Source organism: Phoca vitulina, unplaced genomic scaffold, assembly GCF_004348235.1.
Source record: "Phoca vitulina isolate PV1807 unplaced genomic scaffold, GSC_HSeal_1.0 scaffold5, whole genome shotgun sequence".
Classification (NCBI taxonomy): domain Eukaryota; kingdom Metazoa; phylum Chordata; class Mammalia; order Carnivora; family Phocidae; genus Phoca; species Phoca vitulina.
This window is the reverse complement of record NW_022589708.1, coordinates 60,764,406-60,788,964: the sequence shown is the minus strand read 5'-3', so window position 1 is coordinate 60,788,964 and position 24,559 is coordinate 60,764,406. Positions and strand designations below refer to the sequence as shown.

General features: G+C 36.2%; 1 protein-coding gene across 1 annotated transcript in view; it reads right to left on the bottom strand.

The window, feature by feature from the left end:
• The window catches only part of WDFY2 (WD repeat and FYVE domain containing 2), a 170,391-nt gene that overhangs the window by 46,699 nt on the left and 99,133 nt on the right, over positions 1-24,559 (bottom strand). The window contains exon 4 of the mRNA XM_032403088.1: positions 4,238-4,292. Coding sequence (XP_032258979.1) covers positions 4,238-4,292 — 55 coding nt within the window. The remainder of the gene's footprint in view (positions 1-4,237; positions 4,293-24,559) is intronic.

The following is a 24,559-nucleotide window of genomic DNA, read 5'->3' as shown; positions in this document are numbered from 1 at the left end:
ACCTGAGCCAAAGGCAGACCCAACGGACTGAGCCACCTGGGTGCCCCTCTTTCTGGGGCATAAACTAAGGTCACTGATTTGAGACCTTTCTTCTGTTCTAACATAGGTGTTTAGTTAAGTACTGCTTTAGCAACATACCATAAATTTTGATATGCTGTTTCCATTTTGATTTCTTCTTTGACCCATGGATTACTTAGATGGCCCATGGTTATTTAGCTTCCTAATATTTGGGGATTTTCCAGAGATATTTCTGTTATTGACTCCTGCTTCAATAGCATTTTGATCAGAGAACACACCTTGCATGACTTGAATTTTTCCAAATTTACTGAGACTCGTTTTATGGCCCAGACTGTGATCCACCTTGATAAATGTTCTGTGTAAAGTTGAAAAGAATGTGTCTTCTGCTTTAGTTGAATGGAATGTTCTACAGATGTCAATTAGAGCAAGTTGGCTGTGTACTGTTCAAGCCTTTTACACCTTATTGATTTTCTGCCTACTTATTCTGTCAATTATTGATATATTCGATCAATTATTGAGAGGAATACTAAAATTTCTGACTAAAATTGAGGATGTGTCTATTTCTCTTCCTGAAGTTTCATCAGGTTTTGCTTCACATATTTCAAAGCTATGTTTATTAAGAGCATAAACACTTAGGATCGTTATGCCCTCCTGATGGATTGACCCCTTAATCATTATGAAATAATCTCTGGTAATATAATCCTTTATCCCTGGTAATATTCTTTTCTCTGAAGTCTACTTTGACTACTATTAACATAGCCACTCCAGCCTTCTTTTGACTACTGTTTGCACAGTATATCTTTTGCTATCCTTTTATTTGTAACTGCTTTATGTCTTTATATTTAAAGTACATTTCTTGTAGGTGGTTTACATTTGGGCCTCCTTTTTTTCACTCAATCTGATGGCCTCTGCCTTTTAATTAGCCTTAGGCCACATACATTTAATATGATTATTGATAACTGGTAGGTTTAAATCTATCACCTTGTTATTTGTTTTCTATCTTCCCATGTGTTCTTTTGCCTTTTCCTTCTTCTTTTTTTTTTTTTTTGGCAGGGGGAGAGGGGTTCATTGAGAATGATTTTAATGATTCCATTTTATCTCCTTGGTTGGCTTATTTGTTGTAACTTTTTGATTTGTTATTTTATGGTTGCTTTAGGGCTAGAAGTATACATCTTTAACTTATCATTGTCTTCCTTCAAGTGAATCTATTCCACTTCATGTGTAACATAAGAATCTTACAATAGTATGTTTCCATTTCTCCCTGGGTCTTGGCTTTTGTGTTACTGATGCCAAACATTTTAATTTTACATGTTATGACCCTCGTGCTACTTTATTATTTTTAGTTAAATAGCAAACTGTCTTTTTATAAGATTTAAATAATAAGAAAATATCTCATAGTAACCACGCCTGGTGCTCTTCATCCTTTTGTGTAGATCCCTATTTTCCTTTGGCATCATTTACTTCCTTCCTGAAGGACTTTCTTTAACATTTCCTTTAGTGCAGGTCTATGAATTCTCTCAGTTTTTTATGCCTGAAAAAATTTTTATTTCACCTCCATTTTTGATATCTATTAATATTTACTCATAGTGGATTGATTCCTTTTAACTTTTATAATTTATTTTTATTATTATGAATTCATCTTAAGCAGGGATTATTTTTGCTGTGGGATATTTGTGTTACTTGTTTTGTTGAAGAGAGCTTTTGAATTTATTTCTAGCAGGAACCATGAGGATACCACTGGCCCAGGACCAATTTTTATGTTAAATTCTTAAGCTGGAGCTTCTAGTACTACATGAATGATTTAAATTTGTATTCCAAATCCAAAATTTTAGGTTGCAAGTTTCATTTATCTGGAAGATTCTTCCCTCTATCCAGATCTGAGATCGGGAATAAATTATGCTATGGTCTTCTGGGCCAATAAGTGGAGAGTTTTGGTCCTCTCCTTTTTCATGGTGATATAGAGCCCTTTACGCATTTCATCTTTATATGTAAATATCAGTTGCAACTTCCCATCTCACTCAAGCCCTAGGTCTCATCTTCTGTCCCTAAGTCAATGTTCATACAAAAGCTTCTAGCTATTAGAAGTTCTATTTTTCTCCCCAGGATAGCTGCAATGTCAGGTAGTATGCATATCACTTTGAGTTTTAGTTCCCCCTTTGCTTCTGGTACATGGGACTCTCCCTCTTGTTTCTCTCATGGACTTATTAGCATTGCATTAAAAAAAATTTTAATCACAACTGGGATTTCAAAATGTCTTGATAAGCTGAGATGATGGACTAAATAAAATGAGATGATGAATAACCTGTAGTCCAGCATTTAGGCTAAAAACAAAACAAAAGACCCCCCACACCAAAAAAGGCAACAGCTTCAACAGTTTTATCAGTACCCAATAAAACTTAAGTGAGAACCATTAAGGGGTTTGAGTTGACTGCTCCACATGAGCCTACAGTGTAAAGTGGCTGTCAAAAGTTCACCCTTCATGGCACAGTGACCAGAAGAGGAAGGAAATACCATTTTGTAGTTACCACATTACATATGTATATTGGTTATCTACTGTATAACAAATTACACCAAAACTTAATAGCTTAACAGTAAACATTTATTATCTCAGAGTTTCTGTGGATCAGAAATCTTGGTGCCTCTGCTGAAAGGTGTCTCACAGGATGAAATCGAGGTCAAGTGGTGGGGCTATGGTCTCATCTGTAAGACTGACAGAGGGAGGACCTGCACAATTCCATGTCTCTCATGTTGACTAGATTCAGTTCCTCATAGGCTACTGAGCTACCGGAGGGCTTCAGTTCCTTACCAGCTACTGATGTGGCCTCCCTCAATTCCTCATCACATAGGCGTCTCCATAAAGTAGCTCATAAGATGGCAGCCGGCTTCCACGAGAGCCAGCAAAAGCAGGAGAGGGCAAGCAAGAAGGACTAGTCTCTTTGTAACCTAATCTTAGAAGTGACATCCATCATTTGCCGTATTTTAGGTCCAGTCTACACTCAAGGGGAGTTGACACTCAAAGGCATGAATAACAGGAGACAAGGATCATCAGGAGCCATCTTAGAGGCTGCCTACCACAATGTGTCACATTTTTAAAGGGCTCCAGAGGTAGAACATGATATCCCAAGATCTGTGACCAAGACAACTAAAAAAAATTTTTTTAGAACAAAACTTCAGGTCATGTAAAATGTTTAGGCTAGAAAATAGAAGAGATAAAAGGGGAGAGGAAGAGACCAGGGTGGGAACTTTCATGGCTGTTTTAAAATCACTGAAAAGCTGTCATCTGTAAGAGAGATTGTACTTAGTTTCTGTGGCTCCAACAGGCTGAACAAAAACCAAAAGGGGAACATTCTAGTATTTATAACATAACATTTTATTGACCTGGTTATCTGTTTGTAACCTCTACATAATTATAAACTGCTTATAGGCAGGTACTATAATGTCTTGTTTACTATTATAATCCTCAGTTACTGGAACTCAGTAGGTACTCAGTGAATACTTGGTAAGTGTTATGTGAAAGCAATTAAAGAACAAATCCATAGGGAAATGAATTTTGGATCAAAATCTAGAAATAAAAAACTTAATACTTAGAATTTTATAAAAATCAGGATGGATTGCTAGGTATGTCTCTGGAGGTATCAGAAGAGAGTCTGGATGATCAAGCAGGATGGATGAAGTCAAGAAATGTGGATGAAATAACCTCTAAGTCTTAAAAGATCCACCTCTAATGTTCTGATCCTATAACATCACTGGTCTAGATAAATAAATCATTACAGAAAATGGCTCCTGATCCATCTATGGTACACTGCCAATGTTGAAGACACAAGAAAACCTTAATTCCTTTCCCTTAGACAACATGGACACTTTAGGCCTTTTAAGATATTTAACCAAAAATGAAATGAGCCCCATGTAAAGTAGCTCACTCCTAAAACTGACCCCACTTCTCTGCATCTGCTGCACTGCTTTGAGGTTGTGTGGTGTGGCAGAGAGACAAAGGACAAAGGTCAGAGGTTCTGAGGTCACAACGACCCAGTCTGGTTCTGCACTTTACAGGACCTCAGGCAAGTCACCCAACCTCGTTAGGCCTCAGTTTCTTACTTCAAAGACTCAGATAATATTCACCTGAAAGGATTGCTCTGTTTTGCTCCCCCTGACTACTGTAAAGTGAAACCGTCAAAATCATCTCAAAATCTAGGTAAAAACACTGCTGTCTCACTCCTACCTTGATAGTTTTTCACAGGAGTCATCTTGTTATAATCTTCTGATAAAATAAACTCCTGCAAAAGAGAAGAAAAATATCAAGCAAAAAGAAAGTCTTTAAGTGAATAATTAGGTTTCGATAAAACCAGACTGCATAAAGAAACATCACAGAATTACATCCAACATTAGTATTTTGCCAATCAACTCAGCATTTTTGTACATCTTTAAAAGTAACAATCATAATTATGATCTAATGCAATTATAATTTTTATTTTGTAACACTGAGGTTGTTTTTTTGTTTGTTTTTGAGTATGTGTGAGAAGAAAACTGGATCAAGTTCAGTGTCTTGACACCATCTTGTCAATTTTGAAGATAACCCTCATTTAACTTGCTACAGCTGAAAATTTGGCCAATGAGCAAATGGATGGCAATCCTCTTTTAGAGAAGCAAATTAGGTTTTTTTTTTTTTTTTTAAAGATTTTATTTATTTGACAGAGAGAAAGACAGCCAGAGAGGGAACACAAGCAGGGGGAGTGGGAGAGGGAGAAGCAGGCTTCCCGCAGAGCGGGGAGCCCGATGCGGGGCTCGATCCCAGGACCCTGGGACCATGACCTGAGCCGAAGGCAGACGCTTAACGACTGAGCCACCCAGGCGCCCCCAAATTAGGTATTTTAAAAGATTGTTTCTAATATCAGTAACTTATTTCTCCTTACAATAAGCTTCTCAAGGGTGCATCTTACTCATCCCTAAATCCCTATGGTACATGGCACAGTGTCTTGGTATAGTAAGAAATCAGTAAGCACTGACCAAACAGAAATGTGAACGGCATCTCCCAATCTCATGAGATTAATATGAATGTCAAATTTACTCAAAAATAGTTTCTATATAATGCATTGTATATACTCTTTGTGAGGACACATAAAACATGAGTGGGTGAGTTTGTGTGTGAGCATGTGTGCATTCTTCACCTAAGCATCTACATATACAATGACCTATATGTAGAAGCCAATCAAGTGTTTATAAGCCCCAGCCAGGTTTTGAGTCCTTCAGCTTCTCTCAAATGCAAAATATCCATATACTCTTAAATAGTAAGTTGTCAAACAAGGAAAGCTGCAAAGGATAACAAATTGATGACTTCATCTGAGCTCAAAAACAGAACAATGAGTCTTTTCAAAACATGTGGAGGCTTCCAGAATTTTTCCTTGAGGACTTAAAGAAAGGTGTGTGGGAGGACAGATGTGTAAACTCCTTAATTGCTATCTGGGTATTTACTGAGCTGATACAGTGTAAATTTTAGAAGAAAATACTTATTTTATTGTTTTTGTGGCAGATGCCACAAAGGTAAGTATGAGGTGATGTGACAGAATATAGGAGGTAACAAAGTTCCTCTGGGTGTTCACTTTCCTACCCTGTCCCTCCTTAAGAAGCTTATCTACAAAATGGATTTTCTTCCCCATGATTTTCTCAGTAAAAACATTACTCAACTTGTCACTTTTTAAATTTCTATCAGTATTCCTTCAAGAAGTAGCACTATGCTCACTTCTCATTTCTTTTTTAAAGATTTTATTTATTTATTTGACAGAGAGAGACACAGCAAGAGAGGGAACACAAGCAGGGGGAGTGGGAGAGGGAGAAGCAGGCTTCCCGCTGAGCAGGGAGCCTGATGCGGGGCTTGATCCTAGGACGCTGGGATCATGACCTGAGCCGAAGGCGGACGCTTAACGACTGAGCCACCCAGGTGCCCCTCACTTCTCATTTCTGAAGAGTTAGACTCACAACTGAAGAGAGCAGACCAATTTTTAAAGGGAGTAAAGTCGTTCTCCCATGAGAAGCTGATGGTATGGGTAAGGAAGCTATGCACGCATCTAGGCCTCGACTCACCACCACCCTCAATCCCAAGCAAGAGTAGCTTGATCCTGAGCCTCCCACTTTAGAGGGCCCCAAATTTCCTCACATACACGCTGAATAAATATATTAAAGACCATTATTATTTAGGCAAGTGTTTGCTGAGTTCATAGAATTCATATGTTACTTTGATTATACTGAAATTGTTCTCTAGCGTGGGCAAAAGGTCACTCAATTCCTTTCAGGACAAGGCAAGGTATAAAATGAAACAACTGGATGCAGATCTGTATTTAGAATCAACATATTAGAATTAACAAACACAATAAAATTACCAGTTCACTGCATTGGTACACTTAATTTTTTTGTTTATTTGCTTTCCCTATGAAAATAGAAACATGTAATCATGGAGAAAATTTGGGAGATTCTGTCAGCCTTTTTTCTTCTTATTTTTTTGATCAAACAAACAATATGCTATTTTAAAGAAATGTAAGAGAGACAGGCATTTAAAAGTCACTTGTGATATTGTTTCTCAGAGATAACTATTATAAAGAGTATTATTGGAATAATATACATAATAAAACAAAATATTAATACTTTTTAAATTGTTTTTAATTTTAATTCTAGTATAGTTAACATACAGTGTCATATTAGTTTCAGGTGTACAATATAGTGATTCAATACTTCCACACATCACCCGGTGCTCATCACAAATGCACTCCTTAATCCCCATCATCTATTTCCTCCCCTCTGGTAACCATCACAGTGTGTTCTCTATAGTTAAGAGTCTGTTTCTTGGTTTGTCTTTTTTTTCTTTGCTCGTTTGTTTTGTTTCTTAAATTCCACATTATAAATAAGATCATACGGTATTTGTCTTTCTCTGACTTAAAATGTTAATACTTTCTAACAAGGCTTTTTTTCTGTTAACAAATCATGTATATCATTTCACATGAGTACATGTTTATCAATTTCATTCTTTGTGTGTGTGTGTGCTGTTTTTTTTTAATTTTTATTATTTTTTTATTATGTTATGTTAATCACCATACATTACATCATTAGTTTTTGATGTAGTGTTCCATGATTGTTTGCGTATAACACCCAGTGCTCCATGCAGAACGTGCCCTCTTTAATACCCATCACCAGGCTAACCCATCCCCCCACCCTATCATTCTTTTTAATGACCGCATAGAACGTGCAGTAATGGTCTTCTACTGATAAATGCTTACATTTCCAGTTTTCCATATTTAAAAATACTACATTCAATATATTTTATCTTTTTACATCTCTAACAATATTTCAATGAAATAAAATTCTAGAATTGTTGGATCAGAGGGTATGACCATTTAAAATTTGACCATTAAAATTTGATAGATACTTTCAAATTGACTTCTTAAAAGATTTTTATCTATTAACACTCACAATATAACATGAAAGTATGGCTGTAGCCTGGAATATTTTGTTAGGTTTAACCAATCAAAGCTCAGTAGATCGAAGATGTACACATTAAACAGTTTTTTAATCCATCTTCCTATCATCCCTTCTTTACATTCAACTGTCCATATATCTATCATCCTAACTTTTTTTTAATACTTAATTTTTTTAGAGCATTTTTAAATTCATGGCAAAATTGAGAGGAAGGCACAGAGATTCCTCACATACCCCCTGCTCCCCTCCAAACAGCCTCCCCCATTAAAATCTCTCACCAGAGTGGTACATTTATTACAACTGATGAACCTACACCCCTTCCAAAGTCCATAGTTTACCTTAGGGTTCACGCTTGGTATTGCAAATTCTGTGGTCTTTGATAAATGCATATTGACATGTATCCACTATTATAGTGTCATGCCCTAAAAATCCTCTGTGCTCTGCCTATTCATCTTTCTCTTCCCACCTAATCCCTGGCATCACTGATCTTTTCACTGTCTCCAAAGATTCACCCTTTCCAGACTGTCATATAGTTGGAATCATAGAGTTTGTAGCCATTTCAAATTGGTTTCTTTTACTTAGTACTATGCACTTAAGTTTCCTCCATGTCTTGTTATGGCTTGATAGCTCATTTCTTTCTAGCACTGAATACTATTCCATTGACTGGATGTACCACAGTTTATCCTTTCACGTACGGAAGGACATCTTGGTTGCCTCCAAATTTTTGTCAAGTATCAATAAAGCTGCTATAAACACCCATGTGCAGGCTTTTGTGGAAACACAAGTTTTCAACTGCTTTGGATAAAAAAGCAAGGATTGCTGGGCTGTATGGTAAAAGTATATTTAGTTTTAAAAGAACGACCAAAGTGGCTGTACCACTGTGCATTTCCACTAGCAATGTTATGAGAGTTCCTATTGCTCCACGTCCTTGACAGCATTTGGTGGTGTCAGTGTTCTGGATTTTGGCCACTCTAATAAGTATGTGGTGGTATCTCATTTTAATTTGCATTTCTCTGATGACATAGGATATGGAGTATCTTTTCATATGCTTACTTGCCATCTGTAGATCTTCTTTGGTGAGGTGTCTGTTAAGATCTTTGGCTCACTTTTAATCTCTTATTGTTGAGATTTAGGAGTTCTTCAAATATTTTGGATAACTCCTTTTATCAGATATATCTTCTGCAAATATTTTCTCGCATTCTGTGGCTTGTCTTTTTATTCCCTTTACAGTGTTTTGCAGAGAAGAAATGTTTCATTTTAATGAAGCACAGTTTATCAATTCTTGTTTTCATCATACCTATGCTATAGTATATAAGATGTCATCAACAAACCCAAAGTCATCTAAATTTTCTCCTATGTTTTCTTCCAGGAGTTTTTTAAGTTCTACATTTTACATTTAGGGTCTGTGAGTTATTCCAAGTTAATTTTTGTGAAGGGTGTGACCTGTTGTCTAGATTTATTTTTTTTACATGTGGATATCCAGTTGTTCCAGCACGATTTGTTGAGAAGACTATTTTTTTCTCCATTGTATTCCTTTTGCTCCTCTGTTGACTTTATTTATGAGGTTCTATTTCTGGGCTCTCTGTTCTGCTCCACTGATCTACCTGTCTATTCTTTCACCCATACCACACTATCTTGATTACTATAGCTTTACGTAAGTCTTGAAATTGGGCAGTGTTAATCCTCCAACTTTGTTCTTCTCCAATATTGTGTTGGCTCTTCTGGGTCTTCTCTCTCTCCATAAACCTTAGAATCAGTTTGTCGAGATCTATAAAATAACTTGTTGGGATTTGGATTGGGATTGCACTGAATTTATAGATCAAGTTGGAAGAACTGACATCTTGACAATATTGAGTCTTTCTATCCATGAATATGGATCTCTCTCCATTTATTGAGGTTTTTAAAAATTTCACTCATCAGAGTTCTGTATTTCACTTCATACAGATCTTGTACATATTTTGTTACATATATACCAAAGTATTTCATTTTGGGGGGTGCTAATGTAAATGGTACTGTGTTTTTAATTTCAAATTCCGCTGGTTCATTACTGGTATACAAGAAACAACTGACTTTTATATATTAACTTTGTATCCTGCAGCCTTGATATAACTGTTTATTAGTTCCAGGAGGTATTTTTGGTCAATTCTTTTAGATTTCTCTACATAGACAATCATGTCATCTACAAAGAGTTTTATTTCTTTCTTCTCAATCAGGATACCTTTTATTTTCCTTTTCTTGTCTTATTGCATTAGCTAGAACTTCCAGTACAATGTTGAAAAGGAACGGTGAGGGGGTCATCCTTGCCTTAAACCTGATTTTAGTGGGAAAGCTTCTGGTTTCTCACCACACCTAATAGTTTTTAATGTTCACTGTAACAGCTCAAACGGTTTGGTATATATAAATAAAAAGTCAGTAATTATCTCCACCTTTCTATCTCATCCCTTTTGAGGAAACCAGTGTTAATAGTCTCGTGCCTTGTTTCACATCTTTCTTTCTCCTTTATCTTTATATCAACATATGTAAACGCATAGAGGGGTTTTTATTTGTTTTGTTGCACAAAAACAGGGTCACACTATAGACATTACTCTACAACTTGCTACTTTCATTTATAATATATCAGAGCTATCTTTCCAGGGCAAAACACATGATTCTAATTTATTCTTTCTGGTGGCTCTTTTGTACTCCAAAACATAAATATGCCATATTTTATAGTATTCACATACTCTCTGTTAAATGGACATTCTATTTTTTACTATTACAACAATACAGCATGAAATGTCTTTGCATGTATAAACATATGAATTAATGTACAGGTTGAAAAGATTGCTAGCTCAAAGATTATAAATACTTAATATTTTAATAAACTCTGTCAGATCTCACTTCTCAGAAGTATGCAGCATTTCAATTCCCTACCATCTGACATTCATGCAATGGCCTATTTCCCCATATCTAATCAGCTCTGGATATTACTCATCTTTTCAGTTTTCTGCCAAATTGCTGTGCAAACAAATATAACTCACTAAGGTTTAATATGCATTACCCTAACTGCTTATGAGCTAGAGCACTTTTTATATGTTTATTTGCCATATTCATTTCTTGTTCTATGAATTTCCTCCTTAAATCCTACCACAGCTTGATTTCTTAAAAAGGAGAGCGTGAGGCAAAACTTAAGTACTGCTGCTTTATTTGATGGTGCAATATCAGCAGTGTGAATGAAGGAAAAGCAAAAAGAAGCAGAGAAAGTTAGGTTCTACATCACCAAGCTGGCCTGTGTTTCCTGAAGAAGCCCAGTTAGTTTTCTAGCATACAGGAAGTCTCTAACAGACCGAATTTAAATGCCAGGCTTTGGAAGAATCCATTGGAGAAACGGATGGAGAAGGAATTTTTCTGCCAGCTCTCTCCTTCCTTGCTTTAAATTTTGATCATAACTCCATGGGAACTTAGCTTCCCCCTCCTTCTGGAAGATTTTACTCTCTAGCCTTATTAACAGCCACTGGGGAAGTCAGATCTTAGACTTTGCAAGTGCTGTGCTTCATACAACTCAGAAAGTTGCTGAGGAACCAGAGTGCTATTTCCCTTAAGTTTTCATTTAAAGATAGCAAAGCACAGTGGTTAAGAGTTAAGAGCTTGGGCACTGGAGCCAAACTGTCTGGTTTAAATCCTGGCTAAAACACATACTAGTTATATGATCTTGGACAAGCTGCTCAAGATCTCTGCACTTTAGTTTCCATTTCCACAACAGTAATAGCCTCATAAGACTGTGGTGAGGATTTGGTTAATATTTATAAAGCTTTTAAAGCGGTGCCTGGCACACAGTAAGTACTCTATGAGAGCTAAGTAAAATAAATGCTACTTTTGTAAAATGAATTAAGGAGTCTTCCTTTAAAAAAAAAAACTTCTGAACTACATTGAACAACATTAATCAAAGAATTAGGATTTGGCTATAAAATACTGAATGCCTGGTTCTTTTTTAAGTATCAACTTTTCTAATTTCTCGTATAGTTATGAGTCTCCTAAAGCTTTCTTAACTCTCTTTGGGTCAAATTTATTAATTTATATTTTATTGTAAAATCATCTACTTCCTTAAAGTTTTCAAACATATTACCATGGAACTAACATAACACTGTCTGCTGATTCTTTTTAACTGTCTTTCATATAAAGGCAGTTCTGCTGCAAGAGTTATTCTGAAGATGTGAATTTGTTTCAACACGATTGGGAACAAAATTAGGGAACAATTTGAGCATACTCAAATTTCATGTCACTTTTACATGATTTTGTCCAGAAACACTAGATGAACACAGAAAACTGAACCAAGCTAGGTAGGAATACATAAAACAGAGACACACAGATCTCAAACATCTACCAGCTACCTCAGTGTACCACCCCTTGGGAGTCACACCTATCTCCATCTGGTATTAAAACTTGGCCTTCTGATTTCAGATTACCTCCTCCTACCATTTCAAAATAACTCAAGCTGCAATCCTTCTGAGGCACACTTCCACAAGCAAACTTCAGGCCTTTTTCAAGGTAAAGTGCCATAGTTATGATAATATTTATGTATTCCCTAATTTCGCATGTCTAAAACTTGTGCTACATTTTGATGAGTGTTCCATCTTTATTTCTTATGTATCACAGACTAAGTTGTGCGTGTGTATATGTGTTTGTGTGTGTGTGTATCTGTGTGTGTGTGTATGTGTGTGTTTAACAAAGTTTTTAAGTATTGTATTCCTAAACTCATTTTCCCCTAAGCCGTTTGCGGCTTTTATTGTGCAATTCTACATAGTGTGGTGATTTTTAAAAACAAGCTGCATTATAGCAGAAATGAGTGGCTATATATATAATGTGGTTACACCTCTTTCCTTACGCTTAACATTATATACTTCTTATTTGTTGTTTTCCTTAATGAGATGTGCCAAGGAATTTATCTATTTTATCAGTACTTTCTAAAACTCAACTTTTGGTTTTATTTACTGTCTTTTTCTCTATCTTTAATTTCAGTACTCATTTTTATAATTCTCTCTCCCAGCCTTCTTTTGGTTTATTTTATCACTTTGGTGTAACTTAATTTGAATGCTTAGATTCACATGTATAACAACTTTTTATTTTAAAGTAAAATTTTAAGGTACAATTCTCTAATATAGATTTGACTATATTCCATAGGTTTTTAGACAAAGTGGTTCTCCTTTAAAACGATTTCTATATTATTTTATGTATTTCAGTAATATTCTATAATATATATATATATATATATACACACACACACACTCATTTACTCTTTCAATTAGGAAATTACTTAGAAAAAAATGTTTAATTAGCAAGCACTTATATTTATGGCTACTTTTTTGTTGCTGCTTTCTAGTTTTATTGGTTTATATTCAGAAAACATAGTATCTTTACTTTTCAGAATTTACTAAGATTTTCCTCTTAGTCAAGATATATTCATGATTTCATAAATGTTCTGGAGATATAAGAAAAAAATGTATTTTATCCAAAGTTCTAGATCTACTTGTATATCTATTCAATGAAACGATGATAGTTTTCAAATACTCTATATTTTCATTTTTCTTGCCTACTTGAATTTCACACTCAAAAATAGATGCACTAAAGAAATGTGCTTCATTTTAAATGTTTATTATTCTGACTATAAAAGTAATATGTATAATACATTTATTATTCTTACTATAAAAGTAACATGTATCATATAATAAATTTTAAAATGGAACACTATCAGGAAGGAAAATTTAAATAGTCTGTACTTCTGCCAAATAGTGCTAATTACTATTAATACTTTTATTATTTTGCTTTTCCATCTTTTCCCTTGTATACATAAAAACACATTAAACTGGAATAGTAGTACCACTGATACTGTTTTGTAGCTCTCCTCTTTAACTTAACATCATCACATGAACATTTCCAATGTCATTAAATATTATTTGAAAATACATGTTTAATGGCTACATAATATTCCACTGGGAGGCTACATAAGATTTTATCTAATTAGTCCCTGTTACATTTCTAAGACACCAGTGTTTTTATTATTATAAAAACAATTGTTAAAATAATATTTATTATTACAAATAATCTTTCTTATTTATTTATTTATTTATTTATTTATTTATTTTAAATTATGTTATGTTAGTCACCATACAGTACATCATTATAGTTTTTGATGTAGTGTTCCATGGTTCATTGTTTGCATATAACACCCACTGCTGGATTTTCTTTGGATGGTTTTCTAGAAATGTAGAGTTATTGATATAAAGGTACAAGTACTTCTCGAGTTCTAGTTACATATGACCAATACTTTTCCTAAATAACTAATGCCAATTAACTCTATCAGTGTACAAGACAGACCATTTTATTCAATGCCAGCCAAGAGGTATATAGTAAAGTTGATATTACTCAGGCAAAAATAAAATTTAAAAAAATTTCACAAATTAAAATGTTTATTTGCCCTAAGTATTTCCTTTTATGACTTTTCCACTGTCTATACGATTTTAGTGCTTTTCTCATCTATTTGTATATGCTTGTCGACTGAACAGATTATCTTTCCTCTGTCATATTTTAAGCAACAATGTATTAAAATGCAGTTAAGTAGCTTTTTTTACACCAAGAAGTTTTGGAATTTTATGCAAATATTATATTTTCCTTTGTGATTTGCACTGTTTTGAGCTTACACATTCTTCCTGATAGACTGTTTATAAATGTCCACTTTAGTCACTTCTAGTTTTTTTTCCTTCATTTTTTAAGGCTTTACTTCGTACATCAAAGCTACTTATAAGACATGAGATGAGGATTAAAATCAATATTTTTCTTAAAAGCAAGCCAACTGCTTTGGCACTATTTATTTAATAACTTTTCCCATCCACGACTGACGTGTGATGTCTTCTTTCCCATATTCTATGTTCTTACATATAATTGGGTCTGTTTGGGAGTTATCTAACTCTGCTCTGTTGCCCTCCTATTCTATTCTTGTGTCAAAATGAAAATGATTTAATTACTGCAGGTATCAAATGTGTGTTAACACAGAGGCTATGTGTCTAATTTCTCTTCATAAAAAAATGTAGCTCCCTATGACCCAGCAATTGCACTACTAGGTATTTACCCCAAAGATACAAATGTAGTGATCCAAAGGGGCACCTGCACCCCAATGTTTATAGCAACAATGTCCACAACAGCCAAACTATGGAAAGAGCCCCGATGTACATTGACAGATGAGTGGATAAAGAAGATGTGGTATATATATATATACATATATATATATAAACACACATACACACACACACAGACACACACACACATATATATACACACACAATGGAATATTACTCGGCTTTCAAAAAAAATGAAATCGTGCCATTTGCAACAACGTGAATGGAACTAGAGGGTATTATGCTAAGCGAAGTAAGTCAGTCAGAGAAAGAAAATTATCATATGATCTCACTCATACGTGGAATTTAAGAAACAAACAGAGGAGCACAGAGGAAGGGAGAGAAAAATAAAATAAGATGATATCAGAGAGGGAGACAAACCAAAAGAGACTCTTAACCATAGGAAACAAACTGAGGGTTCCTGGAGGGGAGGTGAGTGGGGGGATGGGGTAACTGGGTGATGGGCATTAAGGAGGGCACATGATGTAATGAGCACTGGGTATTATATATAAGAGATGAATCACTGACCTCTACCTCTGAAACTAATAATACACTATATGTTAATTAATTAAATGTAAATAAAATAAAATAAATGTAGGTCGATGATTATTATAATCTTCTTATATAACAAGAAAAATCACATTAAGAATTCTGACTGGAATTGCATGAAACCTCTAAATTCAGGGACTTATAAGTCTTTTTTTATGTACATTAGTAAATTTTTATAATTTTCTTTGCCTAAATTTCACAGTTCTTTTTGAGATCATTTTTAAGAGTTCTGTTGTTAACTTCCAGGAATGGGATTGTTTTCCATTACTTGGTAGACTCTGAGTGAAAAAAGACAGATTCATAGTTGCTACTTTTGGATTAAAACTGAAAAATAGTGATATCACAGTTCCTGGAGACACACTATGGATCCACCAAAAATCTTGATTTGTGGCAGTTAGAGTGAGGCGATCAATACCGGATAGGGTACTTGGTTAAATGGGACATTTAACATAGTCGTTAACTCCAAAGGCAAAATGAAGCACCATTCTATTCCTAAGATTTAGAAGGAAAGGAAAAAGGCATGTTTCAGATCAAATTAAGGACAGAGGGGGAAAAAATGGCAAGACTGGTTAAGGTCCAATGTTATGGGCTGTTACTAACAGCCAGTGCTTTGGGCTGAGGGTGGAGTAAAGAATATAAATGGAATAATGCTATTATGCTGCTTTGTACATTTGTCCACACTTTTTCTACTCCTCTTTGTCTTTCTGAATTCCTACGAAAACCAAGTCCTCCATAATGAATCAATCAGAAGGTAATATTACTTTATTTGGGCAACATCGTACTGCAAAGAGAAGTTGCCAGCATGCCCTGTCATTAAAGAACGTACATCAAAGCCCATGCTTGTGTATACACATGCCATTCTCAACCCCCGGGTGGCATGTTTCACAAGAACAGTAATTACTTTCTATTGGTTTATAAAAATTTATCTGCCAAATAGATACCATGGCTCTTGTTTGGTAACAGAGGTCACCTTGCCTGAGTCAAGTTGTTACTCAGCTTTTCGTCAGTCTAAATTAGAGGTCAACAGATAGTACATTGTATTTTCCCTAAAATGAAAGGTATGGTTTTGTTTTCTGGTCATCCTTAGACTCCTACACACCCCAAGTTCCCAGGGATGTCCTGGATTCTTGGAACAGCAGACTATAATCCACAGTGCTGGGTTGTTGCTTCTGGTTCCGCCCAGAGAACCAGGCATGGCAGGGGCACAGTGAGGCCCAGGTGCTGGAAGAAATCAAAGCATCTACATACCCCGCAGAGATACCCAAACTTCACATACATGTCAGGAAAGCAGCCGCCATGCTGGACCCTGCACATTTCCTGACCTGTTTCCTCCCTCCCTTCCTTCCTTCTTCTCGCTCTCTTTTTTCCCCAAAGTAATGTTCAACCACTGCAAATACAAGAATATGTTAGCAATCAATAGGTTAGAAGGCAATGAGTTTGGCTCCTCTGCTAGTCCCACGGTGACCCTAACTCTTCAGTATGAGTTTACAGCAAAGGAATGCTATACAGCTTCTAAACATGGCCCACCTGCTCACCTATTAAGTATTAAGGTGCAATGAAATAGATCCCAAAGAATTCTGATAACAGAACCACAGTACCGTATGCATAAAAAATATATACACCAATTTTTAGTTGCTTGCTTTAATTGAACGTTTGCCAATGATCTCTTATTTCTTAAAATACAGCACTACTTTAGAGAACAGAAATATATTCTAAAATTAGATTATTAGCTACTGATTCTTTGTTGTGTTTGTTGTGTATCAGAGCATATAAACTGATTTAATGCTTGATAAATCTAATTTTTATGAAGAAAACAGAATTAGAGTCTCTGTACAAGTTTTCCTCTCCTCTTAGAAAAAATAGATCTCAAACTGACCAGCAAGATCATACAAAATATAAACAGGAACTCTTAACTTAGCCCAAATGTGGTAAGAATGAAAGAAGAAATGATGTCATCTTCTTAACTATCCAGCAAAAGTATCACAAAGACAGCTTTGAGGTACTCATGCATGTGCCTATGCAAAGCCATTTCTGGAGAGAGCAGACATGCATGTAAGAAGCTTCATGAACACAGAGGTACTACATTCCTGGCTGGGAACATAGGTGTCTTCTTTCTGTATCTGCCTCCATGAAAGAGAAATTGACTTGGGAAGGCAAACTGGTGCAGCCACTGTGGATGACACAGTGTGGAAATTCCTCAAAAAATTAAAAACAGGAACTACCATATGATTCAGTGTTCACACTAGTAACTAGGTATTTACCCAAAGAATATGAAAATACTAATTTGAAAGGATACATGCACCCCTATGTTTGTTGCAACACTGTTTATAATAGCCAAATTATGGAAGCAGCCCAAGTGTCTATCAATAGTTGAATGGATGAAGAAGAGGTGGTATATATATACAATGGGATATTATACAGGCACAAAAAAGAATGAAATCTTGCCATTTGCAACATGGATGGATCTACAGGGTATGATGCTAAGCAAAATAAGCCCATCAGAGATAGACAAATACCATATGATCTCACTCACATGTGGAATTCAAGACACAAAATAAACGAACAGAGGGGGAAAAAAAAGAGACAAATCAAAAAAACAGACTTGTAACTACAGAGAACAAACTGATGGTTACCAGAGGGGAGAGGGTTGGGGGGAGGGTGAAATAGGTGATGGGGATTAAAGAGCACACTTATTTGATGAACACTGAGTAACGCATCGAAATGCCAAATCACTATATGGTACACCTGAAATTAAAAGAAAAGAAAAGAAGGAAAAAAAAGATCTCTAGTCTTCCATATTGCTGGCAATGAAGTTTATGAAACCCCAAAGGCAAGTTGCTTATGAATTTTAGTAACTTTTGAAGATTAAATACTAAACATGGATTAGAAAAGAGAGAGAAATTGATTGAAAGCTGAAATCTTGTTGGAAGGCCCGATATTGGTAAAATTCTCACTTTATATTTCCATATAAAATCCATTTCTGCATCTGCTTTAGAAATGTTCAGAAAATTGTGAAATATATTACTTAGGGTCTCAGTTGTTAATATACATGAAGGTGACTGATTTTTTTTTTTATTGTGGTAAAAAGTACATAACATTAAAGTTACCATCTTAATCATTTTAAAGTGTACAGTTCAATAGTGTTAAGTATATTCATATTGTTGTGAAACATATCTCTAGAATCTTTTTCATCTTGCAGAACTAAAACTTGATACCCATTAAACGCTAACTTCACCCCACCCCCCACCCCACTTCCTTGGTAACCACCTTTCTACTTTTTGTTTCTTTGATTTTGTTTCTTGTTTCTATGATACTTTAGATATTTCATACGACTGGAATCATACCGTCTTTGTCTTTTTGTGATTGGATTATTTCACTTAGCATAATGTCCTCAGGGTTTATCAGTACAGCATGTGACAGAATCTCCTTTTCTAAGGCTACATGCTATTTCATTGTATGTATGTATCACCTTTTCTTTTTTTTTAATTTTTTTATTGTTATGTTAATCACCATATATTACATCATTAGTTTTAGATGTAGTGTTCCATGATTCATTGTGCATAACACCCAGTACTCCATGCAGAATGTGCCCTCTTTAATACCCATCACCAGGCTAACCCATCCTCCCACCCCCCTCCGCTCTAGAACCCTCTGTATCACCTTTTCTTTATCCACCCACCTTTCAATGGACTTCTGGGCTGCTCTCATCTCTCGGCTATTGCAAATAATGCTGCAATGAACACGAGTGTGCAAATCTCTCTTGCAGGTCCTGCTTTGAATCTTTTGGGGTATATATTCATAAGTAGGATCGCTGGATCATACAATAATTCTATTTTTAATCCTTAAGGGACCTCTATACATAAGAAGGTGATTGATTTTAAATTCAGTGTTCGAAAACTTTAAAACTACCTTCTTTTTTATTGTATGGTTTCAGAATGAACAATGTCTCCTTTTTGCCTTGGCTATCAGGTAGTCCAGAATCAAAGTCAAGTCTTAATCATACAAAATGTGCTAGTCCTTATAATCTTCATTTGTGTGTTACTCTAGGTTCCACTCAGGCTCTTTTGGTAGCCAGGAAGTCAAGCCAGTAAAGAAGAGAGGATTTATGGCAAAGACACAGAGACCATAAAGGGAAGCCTGCTGGCCACCAACACTGCACTTGCCCACCCTGTGTCTCTCTCCTGCAGGCTCAGCACTTCTCTCCTGCTATCTCTGTGTCTTTTTTCTCCAAGTGCAATCTCTTATCCTTCTCAACCACACAGTCTCTTCTGACAACTCAGTTTCTGTTCCCTCGTAAATAGAGCCTGCACGTGGCCTCTCCAAGCCCCTGTCTATAACATGACCTTTCAGCTTCACTTTCCACCCACTGGCCTGTTCTCTTGGTACTTCCAGGTGCAAAATTAAGGCAGGAATCGGACCCAAGCCAGTCCATACAAGTCCCCTGGCCAGTCTTCAGGCCAAGTGTCCACTCTCAGTTCAATCAGTTAATACTCAGAGAAAATGGGGTCATGAGCTATAAAACATGGCTGCCTCCATCTTTTCTTGAGGGCCCACACAGGACCTTTCTTTCCTCATAGAAGAGGCTGAGCAGAGACAGACACTGTGTATGACATATTTATCTGGTCCATCTTTATATGACCACAACATGTAAAACACACATACTCTAACATTCTATGTCTCTGACTTAATGGCTATCTCCACATTTTGGTAAACACACACACACAGATTATGTTCTCTCGTCTTGATTCCAATTTTTATTTTCACTTTCACTTTTAGTTTTTTAAAAAAGATTTATTTAAATTAAATTTAATTAACATATAGCATATTATTAGTTTCAGAGGTAGAGTTCAGTGATTCCTCAGTTGCATATAACACCCAGGGCTCATTCCAAGGGCCCTCCTTGATGTCCATCCCCAGTTATCCCATCCCCCCAACCCACCTCCCCTCCAGCAACCCTCAGTTTGTTTCCTAGAGTTAAGAGTCTCTTATGATTTGTCTTCCTCTCTGTTTTCATCTTATTTTATTTTTTCTTCCCTTCCCATATGTTCATCTGTTTTGTTTCCTAAATTCTATCACTTTCAGTTTATTATGTATACTCTTGCAAGCTTCCACAAACACTTTCTGAAATCAGATGGAACATACAATAAACAGAAAATCCACAATGATAAACAAAATAAACCTAATTTTACAGAAGTTGACCCTATTTTGAAGGCCATTTTTATACTAAAAAATTGCAGTGTTTCAACATTATTGAGAAATTTAGAATTTTGAAAAGAGATTCCAGGAAAGTAGTGACTTCTGCTCAAATATTTAAAGGGGTGGGGGGAACAACTTCATTTCCTAATCCCTTTTTAGAAGGCAAAAGGTCAAGAGGCCCACTCCTCCCCTGGTTTCTAGCTGTTCTTTCCCATCTATGGAAAGAAGTCCATGGGGTGAGGACAAAGGAGTCTCCACCTTACCCATGGGGTTCTCATTTGGCCTCTTTCTACCAATATGTCTCGTGCTCTCTCTGGACTTGCTTTCAATATGTGCCATTATTTTTCCTTCCTACACAAGATCTAAAAAGCTGAAATCCCATTAGGATGACGCTGAGAAAGACCCTTGAAGATTCCTATGTTCTTACTTATGACTGTTTCCACACTTCAGCAATCAGTGACCTGAAATATGTCTATCTCTTCGCTGTCTTTCTGTTTAAATTAACCAGTTCTCAAATTCTCTGGTTCTCTTTACTCTTATAAATTATTCAGGACTCCATGGGTTTTATCTATTGATATTTATCATATTAGAAATTGAAACTGAGAAAATTTTAAAATGTTAATTCATTAAAATAACAACAAAATGTATGACAGTCATATAAATCTATTTATATTAAATAGCTATTAAATATCTGTATTTTACAAAACAAAAAATTAAGTTGAAAGAGTGGCACTGTTTCCCATTTTTTGCACATCTCATGAATAGAAGACAGCTGGATCTTCATATCTACTTCTGCATTCAATCTGTACACTTATTAGGAAATGAGAGTAAAAAAGGCACATAACATCTTACTATTATTATGATAATAGCTCTGACCTTGTGGACCACAGTTTGAGAACTACTGGTTCAGTGACTGACCTGACTTTTGGTTTTGATTAACCTTCTTTGCAGATTCTGCCAATGTGCCCTGCAGAGTTCAAAGAATTATTCTTGTTTGTCTATAAATTACGAAAAGAGGTTTCTCTGGCCACCAAACAATGGAACATTCTCTCCACCCAGGAACTGGAAGGGAAGGTGCCTTTTCCCCCTCCTCTCAAATGCCTAACGACCCTAATCTTTTCTGACCACATGTATTTTACAAAATGGGGAGAAGGAATACTTCAGCTGCAAACTCCCAGCCTCGGCTCCAAACTCTGTTAGAAACCCCTAGTCATATTTCTAAGAAGACTGACATATGTCACAATACATGGAAGCAAGAGAAAAGATAACTGAGGTTTGTATAACAGCAGCTTTTGGCCTCTCTAGATTCAAAATACCTACAAAAAAAACCAACAACAACAAATTGAGGTCTCCAAATTCTTTCCATAAACTCTCGTTCAAATTCAGGTTTACACACAAAACACACGCAAGGCAGTTTCAAGGTATTTCCACACATAAACCACAGGGCTGGCTGCTTCCTCTCTAGGTTTGCCTGGGTGTTTAATGGTTTACCTGTCATCATCTTTCTTTAGTGGATGGTCCACATTTTTTGCTTTCCGACCCCGAGTCTTCTAACATCGAATGCAAGTAACCAGATGCAGTTGGTTTTTCAATAATATCTCTCCCAAGAGGATGGCAGGGAGAAGGTAAAAGAAAAAAGATACACAGGTTTGAATGCAACAACTTTCAAGACTGCCTCTGGCAAATTTCAGAATCTTAAGGACAAAGGCTCTTGGAAGTTATTCAACGAATGGGGAATATCCTGCTCAAGGCCAAAACCTGAAGCCAGAACACTAATGTATTTACACAAAGAAAGCTGCTAAAGTACCCTATGCCCCCATTACCCTTCATGGAGAGCGAAAGAGATTGCATACTTTGAATAACAGCTATATACAACAAAAGTTCTACTGTCACACTAAAACAGCAAATTACATGAGAGCTCAGTTTATATAATGTCTAGTTGCCAGTACTTATTTTCTGGGCTCAAAACTTTTGACAAAATTATTCTGAACAAAAAAGCTGCCTGCTGAAATTGGAAATTGCTGATAGCTGATGTCATGAAAGTTAGCGAGACAGTAAAGACTGTGACTACTGTCCCTACTTATGAAAGCGGCTGCAAGTTTGGACCTTTGGTTGCTAAGTTTTGCGTTTCCTGGAATTCTAGAGTCTGTAAAGGGGTCTTAGAGATTGCCTAGCACAGTGACTCACTCCTCCGATAAACTGATGTCCCCGGATACTAAGGGACTTGTCAAGGTCACAGGCTCACTTGGTTGCACAGCCCAGGCTCAAAACATGGGTCTGTCTCTTTAATTTTTTTTATCTACTGATCTTTTGATTCAAACAAACCTCAAAGAGCCTCTTCAAAAAGATACTGAAACCCAGGCGAATGTCTCATTGAATTGCTATGAGCAAAGGAAAACATTACACTGCAAATTCTGAAATCACCTGATCCTTCAGAGAATCCAGATAACAATACATTACAACAAACATGAAATAAAGTTAAGCACAAAGCACCACTAATGCCTCCGTCATTGCCCCATTACCCAGGCCAGACATCTGGAAGCAGGACTCACTGGTATACCACGAGCACGGACCACGCCAATGCCGGCTGTCAATGGCAGCAACTGACTTACGCCGGCTGGGAGTTATCTCTGCCAACTGCTGCTTCTCTCCACTCAATTTCTCCTACACATTTAGTCATCAGATCCTTACCATCCTTCTTGAACCCATGCCCTTTCCAATGTGCTTCCAAGTAAACCACCTTTGTCCTTGACGGGGGCTGGCGCCACATCCTGCTACCTAGACTTTGCACTTGTTTCTCCTTTCCCAGCCAACTGTTCCCTCTCTCTGATCTCCATCACTTTTCAAACTTACCCTTCTAGGCAAGGTTGAATGGTCTGCGTTCACATGATCACTCATAAGGCAGAATGGGTCTTTCCTTTGCTGAAAATCAAGAGACTGCAGATCTTTCATGCCATTGTACAATCTGCATTAAATTAAAGCTATCATGCTATTTTACAATCTGCATTAAATTAAAGCTATCTATGATCACATTATTTTACCTTTTCTTGCGGATTTTAAGTTGAAAGGAATGGAGTTCTTGTTTTCTTCATAGTGTGTCTCCCCATATGTCAGCATTTTTGCCAAAAACATATGAGAACAAATCAATAAATATTTATAAATAAAGAAACATTTCATTTTTTAAAAAATACCAAGTCAAGATTTAACTGTACTACTATAAGCACCCAGCCTCAGGGCCTCCGCACTGTCAGTGCCTCTGTCTTAAACATTCTTTTCCCAGATGTCAGCACAATTCACTACCCCAACTTTCAAGTCCTCTGCTCAAATTACACCTTCTCAATGAAGCTTAACGTGTCCATCCTTTTGAAAACTGCAACTCGTCTCCTCTCCCCTGCCCTCACATTCCCAATCCCACTGACTCTGCTGTTTTTCCCATAGCATCCTATCACCTTGTAACATACAGAAGTTATTGTATTTTTTTGTTTACTAAATGCAACATACACAAGGAGAGGGATTGGAGCTGAGTGGTCACTGATGGATCTCAAACACTCAGAACCCTGACTAGCATATAGAAGCTACTCAACAGATGTTTGTTTAAAGAATTGAATACAAGAATTAAAATGCTATTTTAAGGAAATTTGAAGTTATTTTAAGTAAAATGTTATTTTAAGCTCACTATTAATATACTTTTGAAATATGTGAAAATAATAGTATGCAATATGCTATACGTATTACAAAGTATAATATTTTTTAGTAATGGCTTCAGTAAGTATGACTACCCAGAGAAGGTGTGAATGAAAATACATACAATTATCAGACATTCAAATAATTTTTAAAAAGGAAAGAGAGCCTAATTGCCAAGCTATTACTTTTTGTAATCAGCACCAAATGTATTTTTAAAAAAAATATTTAGTTATTTAATTCTTTAAGAGAGAGAGAGAGGGCGGGCTTGGGTATGCGTGCAAGGTGGGGAGGGGCAGAGGGAGAGGGAGAGAAACTCAAGCAGACTCCCTCATGATTGTGAGGCTCCACACCTAGTGCGGAACTGGACGCAGGGCTCAATTTCAGGACCCTGAGATCATGACCTGAGCTGAAATGAAGACTCAGACACTTAACCACTTGAGCCACCCAGTCACCCCAATGCCAAATATACTTTTGACTCAAATCTCAGGACTAATCAA